Source organism: Liolophura sinensis, chromosome 3 (assembly GCF_032854445.1).
Source record: "Liolophura sinensis isolate JHLJ2023 chromosome 3, CUHK_Ljap_v2, whole genome shotgun sequence".
Classification (NCBI taxonomy): domain Eukaryota; kingdom Metazoa; phylum Mollusca; class Polyplacophora; order Chitonida; family Chitonidae; genus Liolophura; species Liolophura sinensis.
The window spans coordinates 25,469,796-25,486,479 of NC_088297.1; the positions used below are offsets into that span (position 1 = coordinate 25,469,796).

General features: G+C 41.0%; 1 protein-coding gene across 1 annotated transcript in view; it reads right to left on the reverse strand.

Moving 5' to 3' along the window:
* Positions 1-11,174, reverse strand: part of LOC135463671 (neuronal acetylcholine receptor subunit beta-3-like) — a 30,426-nt gene extending 19,252 nt beyond the window's left edge. The window contains exon 1 of the mRNA XM_064741052.1: positions 10,394-11,174. Within this exon, the coding sequence (XP_064597122.1) occupies positions 10,394-10,461 (68 nt within the window). The 5' untranslated portion in view covers positions 10,462-11,174. The remainder of the gene's footprint in view (positions 1-10,393) is intronic.
* Between the last annotated feature and the right edge of the window lie 5,510 nt (positions 11,175-16,684).

Genomic DNA, 16,684 nt, shown 5'->3' on the forward strand with positions numbered 1-16,684 from the left:
TACTCACCCCCACCCCCCATTGTCACTTACGCCAGTACATTGTATAGCCTAATTCACGAGACAAAATTGTGACAAGGGATAGCAACCTACAACAAGCTAATTACATGATCACATGGTTCAGCTTTAATTATTGCTCTGCCGCGCTAATTAGGCGTAATAGCACGTATACTCTTTTATTATTTGTCAGTTACCTCCGCCGGTCGGTCATTATGCCGCGTTTGATGTCAGACTCATTGTTTTACTGACATCACTTTGTGCTCAACAATTGTCTAATTCAGCCTTGTCGGTCGTATTTAATTGTTATGGTAACGAAGTGAACGATATTTACGATTGTATCTGACCGGGTTATAGTGCTTACGTCATTGTGACATGAACACATCCGGTCACGTGAGCACTCTCATGGCCGCGATTGGTCAGTTTGAAAATGCAAGTATACTTTTTGCTGTGCCTGGCCTTCGCTGCTCTAATAACCGTACATTTCCTACTTGTTACATTACACTTGCGTTTAAACAATATAATATTGACATGCGCAAGAGCATGTGTGCATAATACTTGCAGTTGATCTAAACGACAAGCCACATACGACTAAGTAATTAATGCCTGATTATGTAGAGTGTATAATTGCTACTGAACATAACGTTTAACTTCCCCATGATTGCATAATTTGTTAAACAAACACAGACTGGCTTCCACAGACCAGCCGAAGTACTGGGGATGTCGACGGATTGGGAGAAATGAAGCAAACATGTGCCTTAGCGTGGGGCTTAATGGTTTTATATCATGTACCGTAGCCAAATGCTCTTCCACCGACACAAACAATACAGGAATATAGACCACAGTATCCCCAGTCCAGTCCATTTCACAATCGTCCTCCAACAATACGGAGTAAAACCGTTCTTGTCCGATACAGACCAAAACTGTTCTTGGAAAATACAGACCAAAACCATTCTTGTCAAACACAGACCAAAACTGTTCTTGGGAAATACAAACCAAAACCTTTATTTGGCATTACAGACCAAACCATTCTTGTTCAATACAGACCAAAACCGCTCTTGTCCAATACAGACCAAAATGGCTCTCCACCAACAAAGGAAAAAATAATAGGCTGCCGATACACATCAAAATGGTTGTGTGCCAGTATACACCTAAATCATAGGCGCCGGCAGTTGTTTTGACCTTGAAGTGGGTGGAGTTGGGCGGAAGGCCTGATCACCTATGACAGCAAAACCCAGTCGGCAAATAATGCAAGCTCCGTACTCCTAGATTGATAGAGATGACGTTTCGGCTAATTTTAGGCCAGTGGCGCGGATAACTGAAAGGTATTTTCTGATTAACTGATCACACTTACATCAGGATACGTACAACACTTCAACTCTGATTTCATGTAGGAGACATCTTACTATTTCATTCCTCTTTTGCGGAACGTTTTTAAAGTTGTGGGTAAATGGGTGTGAGGTGAGGTGAGGTGAGGTGAGGGTGGGTGGTGTGTGGTGATTTGCGAATGTCCCCCTTTGCCTTCAGGTTACGACGTATCTGATAACTAGATCTAAATGGACAGAGATCAAATGGTTCTCTACTAACACAGACTAAAATAGCTCGGTGCCAACGTAAACTGAAATAGATCTAGACCAATGCTGGGCAACACGGTCCTTAACAACATAGGGAGCACAATGGTTCTTTATCATCTTAAATGTTTCCCTTGCAATTAAATATTTTCCAACATTTCAGACCAAGGTTAAGGAACAAATTTCAGCTTATATTTCGGCCATAACCAAGTTAAATGGTCAATGGATTTAAAGTTGAGTAGCAAGTAAAAACAGTTCAAGTAAACTCTGAGTCTTCGTCTGAAAGCATCTTCCAACTCGTCTTCCAGCTCTTTTCCTCCAGATCTCTTCATATGAGCTACAAGGAGAGGCCAGAGGTACCGTCGTGAACGTGAGAGATAGCTTGTGATACCATCGAAGAGTAATGCTTTGGCTCTTGTCCAAATCACTTTGTCAAGGAACTGTTTTGTTTAGTGTCGGACAAATCTGAATTCACAGCTAACTCAATCTCGCGCTGAACATCTGGTGAGTAAAAATAGAAGTGAATACCTTTAGTATAATGAAACGTGTGTATAATGTTGGGAAGTTGTGCAACTGGAGAGGTTTGGGGAGGTGGCACAATATGTAAACGTGTGCATTTCGACAAGTTCTCGAATTAACAGTTCCGTAACCCTCGACAAATGCAGCCGTGAGTTCGAATCCAGCTCTGGCTCGCTGGGCCGCGGCTCTACATTACACTAGGTATCTGACTGTAACAACAGATCTGTTGACTAACAGACAGATTCCCAACTATCACACTGTCCTCGCTGCTCAGTTTTTTCTCTGTATACTGTACGTCTTGATTATGAGTATGTTTGAGTGAAATTGATTAAGGGGCACCTCTCTAAATCAGTAAGTAATTGGCAGCATAATGGGGAATGAAGATATATTTTTCACTAAAACAATTAACTGAATAGCTGGACTGGATTGGCAAGTCTGTTGACTTTGTGCAGAATAATGAAGCGACAAACGCGGTCACAAGCTACGACGCATGCGCATTTCAAAAACGCACTCCACAATCAAGAACATGAAGATCATGAGACTAGGGACACAGGACGACCAACCATAACAATCTCATGCTGTGTTCCCACAGGTGTGCTCATAAAAGCTGAAGGTGACTTATGTAAAGATAACAGAATGGATTATAAGATCTGAGTAGCGATGACAGTGTGATAGTTGGCAAATGCTTACACTCTCACTCGAGAACTTTACCTCGGTTTGTATTTTTTTCCGACCTTTTTTGTGTAAATGCTTAAATAGTAGCAAGGTACACGTTCCATATATTATAATGGCCGACGCAGAATTAGCTGAAAAAAATGTAGTGATATTAGTAGTTGATTCTTTGTAGTAACTGGTCTATCACATTTCATCACGTTTAATAAACCCTAACATGAGAACAATAGACAGGGACTGGCCTCAGGCATGTTCTTGTACGTCAGAGTTTTTTTTATATTGATGTACTAAATTTAGTGTCATTTAAAGTTTTATTCAGCTGATGTAAAGTTTTTATTCAGCTGATGTAAAGTTTTATTCAGCTGATGTAAAGTTTTATTCAGTTGATGTAGATTGCAGCAATTAATTGAAAAAAAGAGAAAAGCCTATTCCCTATCTTTGTACTCTGAATACACAGTGATAGGTACATATAATCACTGAAACAGCCGATCTAATGTTTCTTAGACGATTGGATGCCAGTAAAATGAAAAAAATAAAGGTTTGATTTTGGTAGTATAGTGTCTTTGATATATGCTGGGAAAGCGATAGAGGCAAATTTTAGACAATGGAAATGTTTTAGTTAAATGTCTGAACTGTGCCTTTCTATTACACTTGACATCTTGTCTAATTGTTATGCGATATATTGTGACTATTTATTTATCTAATTGGTGTTTTACGCCGTACTCAAGAATGTCTCAATTATACGACATCATAATGGTGCGAGGAAACCGGGGATTCTTAGTTATATTTATATTTTGACTGAAACATCCAAGAATTCTGTCAGTCCAACAAGGCTAATCAAGCACAGGCACAAGTCTTGTCACGAAACCTTGCTATATGGTGTTTGTCTCTTACATTGCTAGTCTAAAGAATCAACAGGCCTCTGGATGGTCGTCGATTTCCGCACAGTGTAAGAAAGTACGTGAAACCCCAAGCACTGTTTCTCACAACTCTCATCACAGTATCCCGCTGTCTATCTTTGGTAACATTGCACTAGTGACCAGTCAGACTGGATGGAGTACACACATGCTAACTGCATGTGCCATATAACGCAGTGGCGTGCTTCTCTCTATTTATGTCGATCTGCTGTTATATATACATTTTTATATCTTAAAGGAAAGCCTAGGTCCGTCCGTAATATGGTTAGAGTCGGGATTACTCATACTGGCTAACTAACACATATTTGTCCCCACCCCATCCCCACCCCCATCCCTACTCCGTTATCCAGCTGTTTGACTTAACTCTCCACACCCCATCCATCAATCAAAGTCCCGTATCGTGGAGAGGTAGTAGGTAACGTAGTGTAACCAGAAACCGATACACATCTGTTCACCGTCACTCGTAACTTTCTGAGTATAAAACAAACGTTGTCTAAATAATAAAGAATGATATCGCATGTGTGTCGAATTAAATCATGCTAAGGTTTAGGAGTAGAGATTTTGGTAGAGACTCATATATGACTGTTTGCTGATAAAGTAAGAAGAAGGCAAGGAATGGGTCGTTATCGGGTATTCTAGCCCGGGGCTGGGAGGGCGTATGGGCTTTCATATTTATGGCATCAACGTCATGCTTTTGTGAAGGTCTGACAGCAACCTCCGGATGGTAGTGGGCTTCCCATAATGGTGACCGCCGACGTATCATTTTCATTTTCATCCATGACCCCAGGTCACATGAGGACATTTATCTCTACATTTGGGCTCACAAATGTCTTCTAACTGACTGTCTTGGTATATTTTCTAAGCGATGATGCACACAAGAAACACTTGTGCTGAAGTCTAGCACAACAACTTGTGTTGAAGTCTAGCACAACAACTTGTGTTGAAGTCTAGCACAACAACTTGTGTTGAAGTCTAGCACAACAACTTGTGTTGAAATCTAGCACAACAACTTGTGTTGAAGTCTAGCACAACAACTTGTGTTGAAGTCCAGTACAACAACTTGTGTTGAAGCCTAGTACAACAACTTGTGTTGAAATCTAGCACAATAACTTGTGTTGAAATCTAGCACAACAACTTGTGTTGAAGCCTAGCACAACAACTTGTGTTGTAGCCCAGTACAACAACTTGTGTTGAAGTCTAGCACAACAACTTGTGTTGAAATCTAGCACAACAACTTGTGTTGAAATCTAGCACAACAACTTGTGCTGAAATGTAGCACAACTTGTGTTGAAATCTAGCACAACAACTTGTGTTGAAGCCCAGTACAACAACTTGTGTTGAAATCTAGCACAACAACTTGTGTTGAATCTAGCACAACAACTTGTGCTGAAGCCTAGTACAACAACTTGTGTTGAAGTGTAGCACAACAACTTGTGTTGAAGTCTAGCACAACAACTTGTGTTGAAGTCTAGCACAACAACTTGTGTTGAAATCTAGCACAACAACTTGTGTTGAAATCTAGCACAACAACTTGTGTTGAAGCCCAGCACAACAACTTGTGCTGAAATGTAGCACAACTTGTGTTGAAATATAGCACAACAACTTGTGTTGAAGCCCAGCACAACAACTTGTGCTGAAATCTAGCACAACTTGTGTTGAAATATAGCACAACAACTTGTGTTGAAGCCTAGCACAACAACTCGTGTTGAAGTCTAACACAACAACTTGTGTTGAAGCCTAGCACAACAACTTGTGTTGAAGCCTAGCACAACAACTTGTGTTGAAATCTAGCACAACAACTTGTGTTGAAATCTAGCACAACAACTTGGGTTGAAATCTAGCACGACAACTTGTGTCCAAATCTAGCACAAACAACTTGTGCTGAAATCTAGCACAACGACTTGTGCTGAAATCTAGCACAACAACTTGTGTTGAAATCTAGCACAACAACTTGGGTTGAAATCTAGCACAACTTGTGTTGAAATCTAGAACAACAACTTGTGTTGAAGTCCAGCACAACAGCTTGTGCTCAAATCTAGCACAACAACTTGTGCCGAAATCCAGCACAACAACTTGTGCCGAAATCTAGCACACAAATGTTTTTACTCCAACACAAACATGTGGTAAATGCATGTGAATTACGCAGGTTTGTGTCACAAAATGAAAAAAACACACTTGTGCTGAACTAAAATGAGGAAATTTATGCACATCAACCAAACTTGTGTAGCAACAACAAAAACTACTGTATCTTGCAACACACTGTGTATAAAAGCCAACATGTAGTGTGTTCAGTTCTTTCATCATTTTCACATGTTAATGGAACACAAAATAGAATTGTTCAAATATGACACAAGACTTTTGATGGAAAGAACACAAGTTTGCGTTCATATAACACAAGTGCTTTTTGTGTGCATCTAACATTTTAAACCGTAAAAACTACACGTATCCGATAAACATCATAGTAAGATACAGGCGAATGAGCAAATAGGTAACTCTTTTAAAAGAAAATTCAGCTTTGATAATCAAAGATCCTTACATCAGCTGGAAAAAGAATAAACTGCTTACATTAATTTCAGACTGGGGAGTTATGATAAGAACGGGTCTGTTAATATACAGATGCACCAGTATGTCGCCTTGGGCGCGAGTTTGTAGCTCTGAATCTGTATGTACCATTGGTGAATGAAGCAGCGAAAATAAAGATATCTTACTGAAATCACGTATATATGTATGTATAGAGATATATATATATATTTAGCTGGAGATATGATCTGGCTTGCCATCAGTCAGAGTTTATTGAAGGGTTTCTATCTCTCTTGGGTTTTTTTACACTGGAGTGATGGGAAGGGGCCTACTGGCATCAATTTCAGATGCTCCACTTTTCTTGCCACCGCGTCCCTTACTCGTTATTAGTTCCTGCCTTTATCATTCCTCGTAATCAACTCCCACCCCCGCACTGGCTTCTCCGGGGCACCCCTAACTGCGAACGGAGCAACATCTGTGCTAATGACAAACGCAAGAATCAGTGAATTTACATCTTTCCATGCCGCTTCCTGGGAGTTCTCGTGACGTCAACGCACAACTCCACCTTCCTTGAATGTTGTCACAGGAGACCTGCGCAGTTCGGTGGGTTGCTATGGTCACCACGCCTACTCAACCACTTCCGGCTAATTGTAATCTAGATGTATCATACTCATGTGACATTAAATAACATCCTATGGGTTATCAGCCAAACTGTGGTTTCCAACTTCTCGCTTAATTTGTGTTGCATCCGTTGGTGATGATGGAGACACTCTGTATTTGCAATAAACTTTTATACCACAAAGGAAAAAGGCGATGAAATCAGTAGAGCGCTGGATTAATCTAAACAAATCCAGATGAAGTAAACTTGACAGTCTATTACGCCTCTACGTAACGGCTATTATGTCCCTTTATAACCAAAATCGCGTACATTTCGCCACATGAAATAGACTTTAACTTCTGTTATGAATGGCATAATGTCGAATTTGAATTTAATCATCAAAACAGACATCCATAAACCAGCCATAAATCATAATGAGTTTTCCAGGCCAATAACTGCAAGGCCAATTCCCACCAACGTTGACTACAACTAAGAAAGAATATCAAGTATAAATTTCAGACTGATTCATGAAAAGAGAAGCAGTCAACAGTTTTCAACGATGTTGGAAGACGCAAGGAATATTATGTACAAATAAGTCGTTGACGAATGCGATGAACATTTGACCGATTCACCTGAATATCTCTTAGTTAGCGAGAACACTCTCATAAACAATGCATCGTCTAGTACTTTTGGAAGTCTTAATTCATACACACACCTTGTCGAATACTGACCTACACAGGGTTTCAGAACCTTAGCAGAACCAAATGTCAACTGTTTTAATGTTAGGATATTACCATTATATCGTACAACCTCAAACAAATAAAAGGAAAAACCAAGATCAAGTTTGAGTCACATCCCTACTATAAATTTTGACAATCTGTCCAACCTATGAAGACAATCGGTAAGCAAGAGATCCAGATCAGATTTCAACCACGAAACTTTCGATTTAGACCGCCAAAATCCCTGAACTAGCTCTGTCTATATTTGCCAACATTAGTGCTATAATCTCTGCAGAATTTAAAAAACACCGATAGAGTAAAGGTTGATGGATGCGCGAGGCACCAGAGAGGAGGTACAGAGGAGGAGGAGAATCATACCGCCGGACCACATCTGGACTTTATTTGGCCCCTGCCTCATACCAAATGGTGGTTGTCTCGTTTACTGAGGGAACCCAAGTCGTATGTTACCCAGTCAAGAATTCGTCAGCCTGTCAGTCGACTTCACCGTATCTCTCCAAAATCGACTGTTAACCCAAGCCATGCCGAGTCTATCATTTTAACTTGTTCCTGTCGGGTTTACGCCCCCTGTAGGTTTCAGTCATAGGTCACCATTTTGTTTCTACACCTACATTACCACCGTCTGTATACCCACAGACTGTTCTAGTCTCTTTATCCCACCTTTTTTTTATAACACCCCCACACCTTTTGATCTACCTTTTCACACATGGTTTAGTGCTTCCATTTGTGTTCATAACGCTTTTACAAGCGTTTTTCAACCAGTAAGCATTTCCACATGCTTCTAAATTCTCCTTGTTTACATCTGGCACAGCTGAGACGGCGAAAGAGTCAACGTAACTGTATTAGTGCTGGCATATGATGTAATTCGACGTAACAACATCAAAACATCGATGTAAATATACGGCAGTTGCCGAAACCACAGTCCGTTTCAGTGGAATGGACTTTGGCATGTGTCTTACACAGCTGATCAGAAATGCTGACGCAAACCACATCCTGCATTGGCGTGTACATCTATCACCCTTGTTGCGGGCATTCTACGGCGTCAGACAGAACATCTTGGTTCGTTAACTCTGAAGCCCTTCTTGTCCCCACGGAACTTCAAAAGCGTTGCATTCTAACGTAGACGTGAAACACTTCAGGTGGAAATGTGTGTTTGTTTATATAGGACCCTTCCAGAATGTTTTGAAAAGATTATATCTTTCGTGATGGTTCTACATATACGGTCACCGGAATAACAACTATAGCCGCTTTCGGCAATTCCCATGTCTACATTTGTCTAGAAATAGTCTAGAAAATTGTCAAATAATTATAAATACCACTTAAAAACAACTGTTAAATGTTGTGCGTGTTTTGTGCACAGTGCGTACTTTATGTGCTGTGCGTGTTTTGTGCGAGGGAAGAAGAACATCACGAAATATTCACTGACTTACTTTGGCCTTGACACCAGGAGCAGGCGACGTGATTCTGACTCCGTTTTGATACCACAGTAGTAGATGATTTTGTTTCAGCATTCGATATTTTGTTATGTAACAGTTTAATCGACCATAACATTAAACACCTAGTTTATATACCATTATAATCTGACATAAACGACAAAGGATCCCACAAATAAAGCCAAAGAACTGTATAGGCCATATTATCTACATATCGTCAGAAATGCGCTGAAACCACAAATGAGGCATCGAATTAAAAATGATATGTAACCAGTCGTTCTGTCCAATGGGAGTTCTAAAATTCCTAGCTGAGGTACACTGACAAGAGGCCGGGTTTCATCAGTTACGAGTCGCCATTCGAAAATTATCACAATGTCGTCGATCGCTACTCTGGTTTTTACTCTGTACGGTGTACTTTTCGTGTGACAAGAAAGAATCCTAAATATCACATTTACTGTAACAGGAAATAGAGAAATCCGTCATTTCATCTAACTAGAGTGATAAAATATAAATGACTTGTGACTTAGTATTGTTTCAGCCACATCGTAAAGAGAACACGTTTGAAGCAGGCGATGGTAAATGGTTTACCGAACACATCCAACATTAAACAAAACCAAACCTACATTTTTAAAACCAGCTAAACAATTTAAACCAAAGAAGAAAACAGGCAAATGACGTGTAAATAAGGAATAACGCATCACCGGAAACGATAGTGTAAATATGGAGTAGGCAGAGTAAAACGAATATCGGCGAAGTCTACAAATACAATTAGAATATGTTTGATGTCTCGGATATCACTTAAAAAATCACATGAAAGACACTGTGGGACTACATATGTCCCATCGAGGATAAAACTATGTGTTAAGCAAGAATGCCAGCTTGGGTGAGATATGTGACATAATTTTCCTACAATTCTCTGAAATAACGAAAATCTTTAATTTCTGGCGGAAAGTGAAAGCAGAAAGAACATCTAGGATCAAAGAAATAAAAATAATATTTGGAAAATGTTATGAATTCCATAGGGTCAGGTCAGCCAACTTCGGACGCTCGGCGAGCTTTGGACACTTCGTATATTTGACGAACTGTTTCCTTATAAAATAGGTATTCCTGACTGAAATTCCGTGATCTTTGTCATTTATACATTGGAATAATAACAATGCACACAGGCTGTACAATATTTTATACTATGACGAAACATGAAACATTTCCACGTAGGACGCTGGGCAGAATGACAACAAAATATAGGGGACCTGTGAGTGACTGGTTTAACGCGTGCCGCTACCCGTATGTGAGTGACGGGTTTAATGTGTGCCGCTACCCGCATGTAACAACACCGATGTACAGCCGCAGGGGTATAGATGACAATGACTGACAAGGTGCAGTGGAATATAGCAGAAGTGATGAGCACTACAAATAACATAGAAATACTTACACGAATGGAGAATGCCAGAGAAATATGACACCAACCCACAGAATTGTACACCCATTCAGCAGTAACATTGTGTCGACTTGTAATGGTAGTGATGGTGTAGCTTGCACACCGTGTGTTGATTGGAAAAACCCGGGGCTGTGGGGAGGCTTGCCTAATTGTTACCACAAGGAGGCTTCTTAGTCCGAGGTTCTTAGCCTCTTAGCTTACATCTGGGTAGGGCAGTTTCTTTCTCTCTCTCTCTCTCTCGGGCTAGCGGGCTATTAAATCTCCCCGGTCCGAGGAACTTCGTTCGCCAAATTTTCATCCACAGCCGATCAAGAAGCAGGGTGAAAAATACCGCCCACCACCTAAAAAAACCTCTTTTTTTGGTTCCTAGAAACTACGGACGACTAAGTTTTACCAAGTCTTGACAGGAACGATAATCTGTGGCGAAATCTGTGGGAAGTGGATCTCTTCAGTCCGATTCGCTCTCATTGGCCGCTTCGCAGTTTACGTGTGTGTGTATTTTCTTGGCTAGATCTTCTCAAATCATCCGGGGTTACTACTTCTTCTACTACTACTATCTACTATAACTCTACTCGCTTTTACAAACTCACGTAGAGAGCTGAGAATTGCTCAACGCACGTCGACAGAGGGCGTGTTGCGTTCTGTTGGGAGGGTGACGACGGGCAATGGTCTACCGCTCGTTATGCGGCTAACATCGACAACGGCGCAAAAGAAATACTGACAATTTACAAGCTGTACCCTCGAACATACTAATTACCCTCTCCACGTTAATGTGAACTACGGATACAGAGCTGAGTGTAGGCATCCAGGAGCCGGGCTTATACTAGCAGAACCAACAGGATGGGTCGGTTATGCTGTCCTGGTTGTGATGACTGAATTTATAATTCTAGGACCCTAATAATTAGCGATTAACGTCCTGGGAGCAAATCGTGGCTCCATGCGCACTCTCCACTCACTTGCTTTTATGCGCAATTAAGGAGGGTAAAAGCAAACAGCGATCGGAAACCAGCCCGGAATGTACTCTTTAATATATCATATCGCTCTGGATGGTTCCCGGTGATGTGAATTTTGGTGGGAAACCCGTCGAGTTAGTGAACCATTTCCTGAACCAGGAAGCGTTATCAAGTCGCGGGAACATGCAGGGTCCGCTTGTCTTATCTCTTACATCTCGTCTTTGCCCTGTTAATTTGATCGCCTCTGACAGCCCCCGTTTAACCATCCAGTCGGATTGCGGTCGTTATATGCATCGTCACTGAGACGGAGGCAAACGTGCAGATGTGCTTAATCCCTCAGATTAAATCAGGATCCGTTCTTTACGTGCCTTTAAGGCCGTGAAATAAATTCACATACAGTTGATAGTTTATTCCAAAACTTTTGCGCTTTAAATACAATTATTTATTCATTCAATTTTTTTTTTGTTTAACGCTATTTCCATGAATTCTTCACTATTGCGTTGGAAAAAACAGAATCACAAGTGTTAAGAGAATGTGAACTCCTTTTTGAAAACATTATAACCAATTTACTTGGTATCATTCGTCCTTTCATCGTGCAGTGCAGTGGTAATATCAAGATTACTTGTTTTCCCTCTTCTGTAACCTCTGCACTAAAAGGCTATAAAGTCGGGTCAGTGATGCCGATCTGTCTGGTTCGAAATGCTTGTGGCGTCATTCAGTCAAAATTAGGGTCTTTTTTTCATGATATCTGCCATTTTTAACTCTACATCACGATTACCTCAAGAACACGTCAAAAAGGTGGAACTGACCGGAAATTACAAGATTCTTTTTATACTGTGCTCAAGATTATTTCGCGCCTTTCTACTTGGCCTTTCAGAGGAAAAACCGTGGAGGACTACTCTGGGTTCGAACCCACGATGTCCGATGTGTTGTAGTATTAATATTATTCTCAATAAGAATTCTGAATCAACGGGAAATAATATGCAGCAAAATTAATGGAATTTAGGAATATTTAAGAATACTCTTTTATTCCTCTCAGATAAACCGATCAAATGGTTTTTAAAGCAAGTCAACCTTATCTACCTCCATATCAGGAGAGGTTATTCCCTGTAACCTATTTAGTTTAGTTGGCCACTGAGGAGACGGCGCCATCTTTTTCAGTCCCTAGTCTAACGATACATACCTATTTATTCTCGTTAATGTACAACTGACCGATACTAATAGGCACAGGTCGGTCAACTATGAATATACATAGGATTCGGCTGACTCATCTGTTAATTTACCCGGTTTTATATTTATATAGAAACCTGGAGTTGTTATTTGCTGTGATTTCTCGTGAGACTAGGGTAAAATCTCGCGCGAACCGTCCACCCCAGAGAGAAAATCAAGGTCGATATATTCAGGATGGAGATAGACGTGTTTCCAACGATTGTGCTTACTGATCTGAGACGTCCATTTTGGTTGACGTCTGGCATATGAATGTCTGTTTCTACACATAAATCGTTTTTTGCAGATGCTCTGCACAGAACTGGTAATCTGTGACATTCGAATACTGATATGGAGTCTAATACCGTGTTTCGTAAAGTTTCAAAACCAAACAGTAGATTTTATACAACAGTATACGAATGTCTGTTTCGACGTCTGGTTTCATTGCCAGGTTTATGACGTGTGTGCAGTTCTCCGGACAGAACTGGTAATCTGTGACATTCGAATACTGACATGGAGTCTAATACCGTATTTCGTAAAGTTTCAAAACCAAACAGTAGATTTTATACAACAGTATACGAATGTCTGTTTCGACGTCTGGTTTCATTGCCAGGTTTATGACGTGTGTGCAGTTCTCAGCACAGTGACTTTGCATCGATTGCTTTGGTACATGTTTGGTGAACTGCTTCGTGGGCCTATATTCAGGAACACGGAATAGGTGCTCTGATATGAAATGATCCGTTTATGCTGCCGAAAATCGAAAACTGTACTTTACGTAAGTAGTTTAACTAAGGCTATATATCTGGGCGCGTTTATTTGGAGAAGGAGAGATGATGTCTAAAATATAAAGTAAAGGTATTTTCAAGCGTCTATTTTTCATTTGATAATTTCCTCATCATGAATCATTCCTTTTCCTAAATTAAGTGGCTGTAAATTTACTCCACCCGTTGTGTGTGACGAAGGTGCTAATTATCCCAGATTTGATGCAGTTGTAAAAATTACCTGACGTTTACATCGTGTTTTTCTTGCTCTATGCTTACCTAAGTCCTATAAATCCTACATTTTACCGGCAAAAACCTGGTTCCTATTACAGTTACTGACAAAGCCATAATTTCTTAACTTTATTTTTAGCCAAGTCCGGTATAAATTAATGAGCAGATGAATGCCAAGGAAACAAAAAACTGGCATTTATTGCGATGTATTTAGCGCGCTAAGCGATGTAGATTTACTTGACGTCGCGTCAGCTTGTGCCTTCACACATCTGGTCGCTGAGTTATGTCGTGTTGTCAGAAAGTTCTTACCACTTCAAGTTTCCGTTGAAGATGACATGCAGACAAATGAAAGGCGAGGTTAGTCGAATCAAAATCAGGGACGATTCTGTGATAACTGACGTCAGGCGTCTTCAGTCATTATTTAATTAAATAATGTATCCATATGATATCTCATATCTTGTGACGGTCTGGCAGCAACACACGGATGGTCGTGAATTTCCAACCACCATAATGCTGGCCACTGTCATATAAGTTATATATTCTTCAGTACGGCGTAAAACACTAATCATATAAATAAATAAATAAATAAATAAATAAATAAATAAATAAATCAAAGATGATATGAAAAATGATATAAATACCGCACATGTGGGTCATAGTTTCTATTTCATGTCAGTTCGACCATATTGATAATGGGAAGCAGGTCGTTGGTAGTAGGCTAAAAGGCGATTGCAGTTTCAATCCTAGTTTTCCTATTCTCTAGCTCCTAGAGAATTTGTAGATTCAGCCGCTCTCACCGCAAACGCAGTCTTGGTCACTGTAAGCCGTGGCCATTGTTCGTGTAGCCGATTGCGAAGTCTTCCGACCATACGGAATTATCAACTCTGTACGTCCCAGGTGGGAAAGTTCGTCAATAACATGCCAAAGGTCATTGGTTTACCACGGGCACTGCGTTTTTCTGGCCATACCACCCATGAAGATCGTACAAGCTAGACATTCTTGATTATAACATTCAACCACAATCAAATAAATACGTAAATCCCGAAAACGAAACCTTCTCACACCCTTCTCAAGCCGCAATAGCTAACTTACACTAACGACTATAGCTCAACATACACGACCTTACTAACATACGTTTTAATAGCCCCAAACGTGGACTTTTTTGTACATTTTGTGCGACACAACTCAGTGTTGAATCCGGATGGCTCGCTAACCTTATCCTAGACCAGTGGCGCCTTAAGAATAGCAACTAACAACCCTGCATTTCTTTGTTTACCTAATTCTGCTTAAGCCATGGTGGTAAGGGGCGTCTGATTTCTACCACACTTAAGAATTTATTTGAACAGTTAGAATAAAAACCTAACTGGGGTACATTGACAACAAGCGGTATATCACCGGTTACATGTGACCATTTGCCAGCTTTCACACTGCCGTCAATGCTCCGGTTTTACTCTCTACGCTGCAGTGTTTTTGTCTTATGACTCACATTGAGGTTTACATGTAGGCTTATTCTTGACAAACTGTCAACCTGCATAATAACAATTAATACATTCATGGCCTTAAAAATGTGTCACCAAGCCTGCAGTCTGGGTGGCAACTGAATGCCCGAAAAACGGAATCTCTGTACGAGTTGGTTATGGCGTCAGAGAAATGGTTGGAGGGCGAAGAGCGGTAAGGGGAGGGTGGGGGCAGTTAGCAAACAGCTTTCAGTCTGAACAAACTACATACAACCCCAAGAGAACGTTTGTATTATTAATATGAGTTTGTGAGAGAATATGGAATTAATTAAGTGGAAATTCGTATGGATATTGACATCAGGGAAGCTTGGAGAGGTCATAGGGTGAAATTAATATGAATGGTAAGGCGGGTGTCAGAATCACACTGGGTCATTTGGTGCTGAAAAGCTTGGTTCATTTGTCACTTTACACCAAGAGGTAGGCTCAGTGGAGAGACGGAAATGACAAAACCATTTCAAAATAACCGAAAACAGAAACAGTAAATAAAGCTGTTGCTCACAGCCCGCGTTGGTGTGACAGAGACAGTAAATGAAGCTGTTACTGCGAGCTCGCGTTGCTGTGATAGACACAGTAAATAAAGCTGTTACTGCGAGCCCGCGATGGTGTGACAGAGACACTAAATGAAGCTGTTACTGCGAGCTCGCGTTGCTGTGATAGACACAGTAAATAAAGCTGTTACTGCGAGCCCGAGATGGTGTGACAGAGACAGTAAATGAAGCTATTACTCCCAGCCCGCGTTAGTGTGACAGAGACAGTAAATAAAGCTGTTGCTCCCAGCCCAAAAAGGTGTGACAGAACAGTAAATGAAGCTGTTACTACCAGTCCGTGTTGGTATGACAGAGACAGTAAATAAAGCTGTTACTCCCAGCACGCGTTGGTGTCACAGAGACAATAAAAAAAGCCGTCACTCCCAGTCCGCGTTGGTGTGACAGAGACAGTAAATAAAGCTGTTACTCCTAGTCCGCGTTGGTGTGACAGAGACAGTAAATGAAGCTGTTGCTCCAAGCCCATGTTGGTGTGACAGAGACAGTAAATAAAGCTGTTACTGCCAGTCCGCGATGATATGAGAGAAAGCTGTTGCTCTCATCCTGCGTTGATGTGCCAGAACAGGAATAAAGCTGTTACTCCCAGTCCGCATTAATGTGACCGAGACTGTAAATAAAGCTGATACGGCGAGCCCGCGTTGGTATGACAGAGACAGTAAATAAAGCTGTTACTGCGAGTCCGCGTTGGTGTGACAGAGAGTATACATAAAGCTGTTGCTCCCAGCCCGCGTTGGTGTGACACAGACAGTAAATGAAGCTGTTACTGCAAGTCCGCGTTGGTGTGACGGAAATAGTTAATAAAGCTGTCACTCCCATCCTGCGTTGATGTGACAGAGACTGTAAATAAAGCTGTTTCTGCGAGCCCGCGTTGGTGTGACAGAGACAGTAAATGAAGCTAATGCACCCAGCCCACGAAGGTGTGACAGAACAGTAAATAAAGCTGTTACTGCGAGTCCGTGTTGGTGTGACAGAGACGTAAATGAAGCTGTTGCTCCCAGCCCACGCTGGTGTGACAGAGACAGTAAATAAAGCTGTTACTACCAGCCCTCGATGGTGTGACAGAGACAGTAAT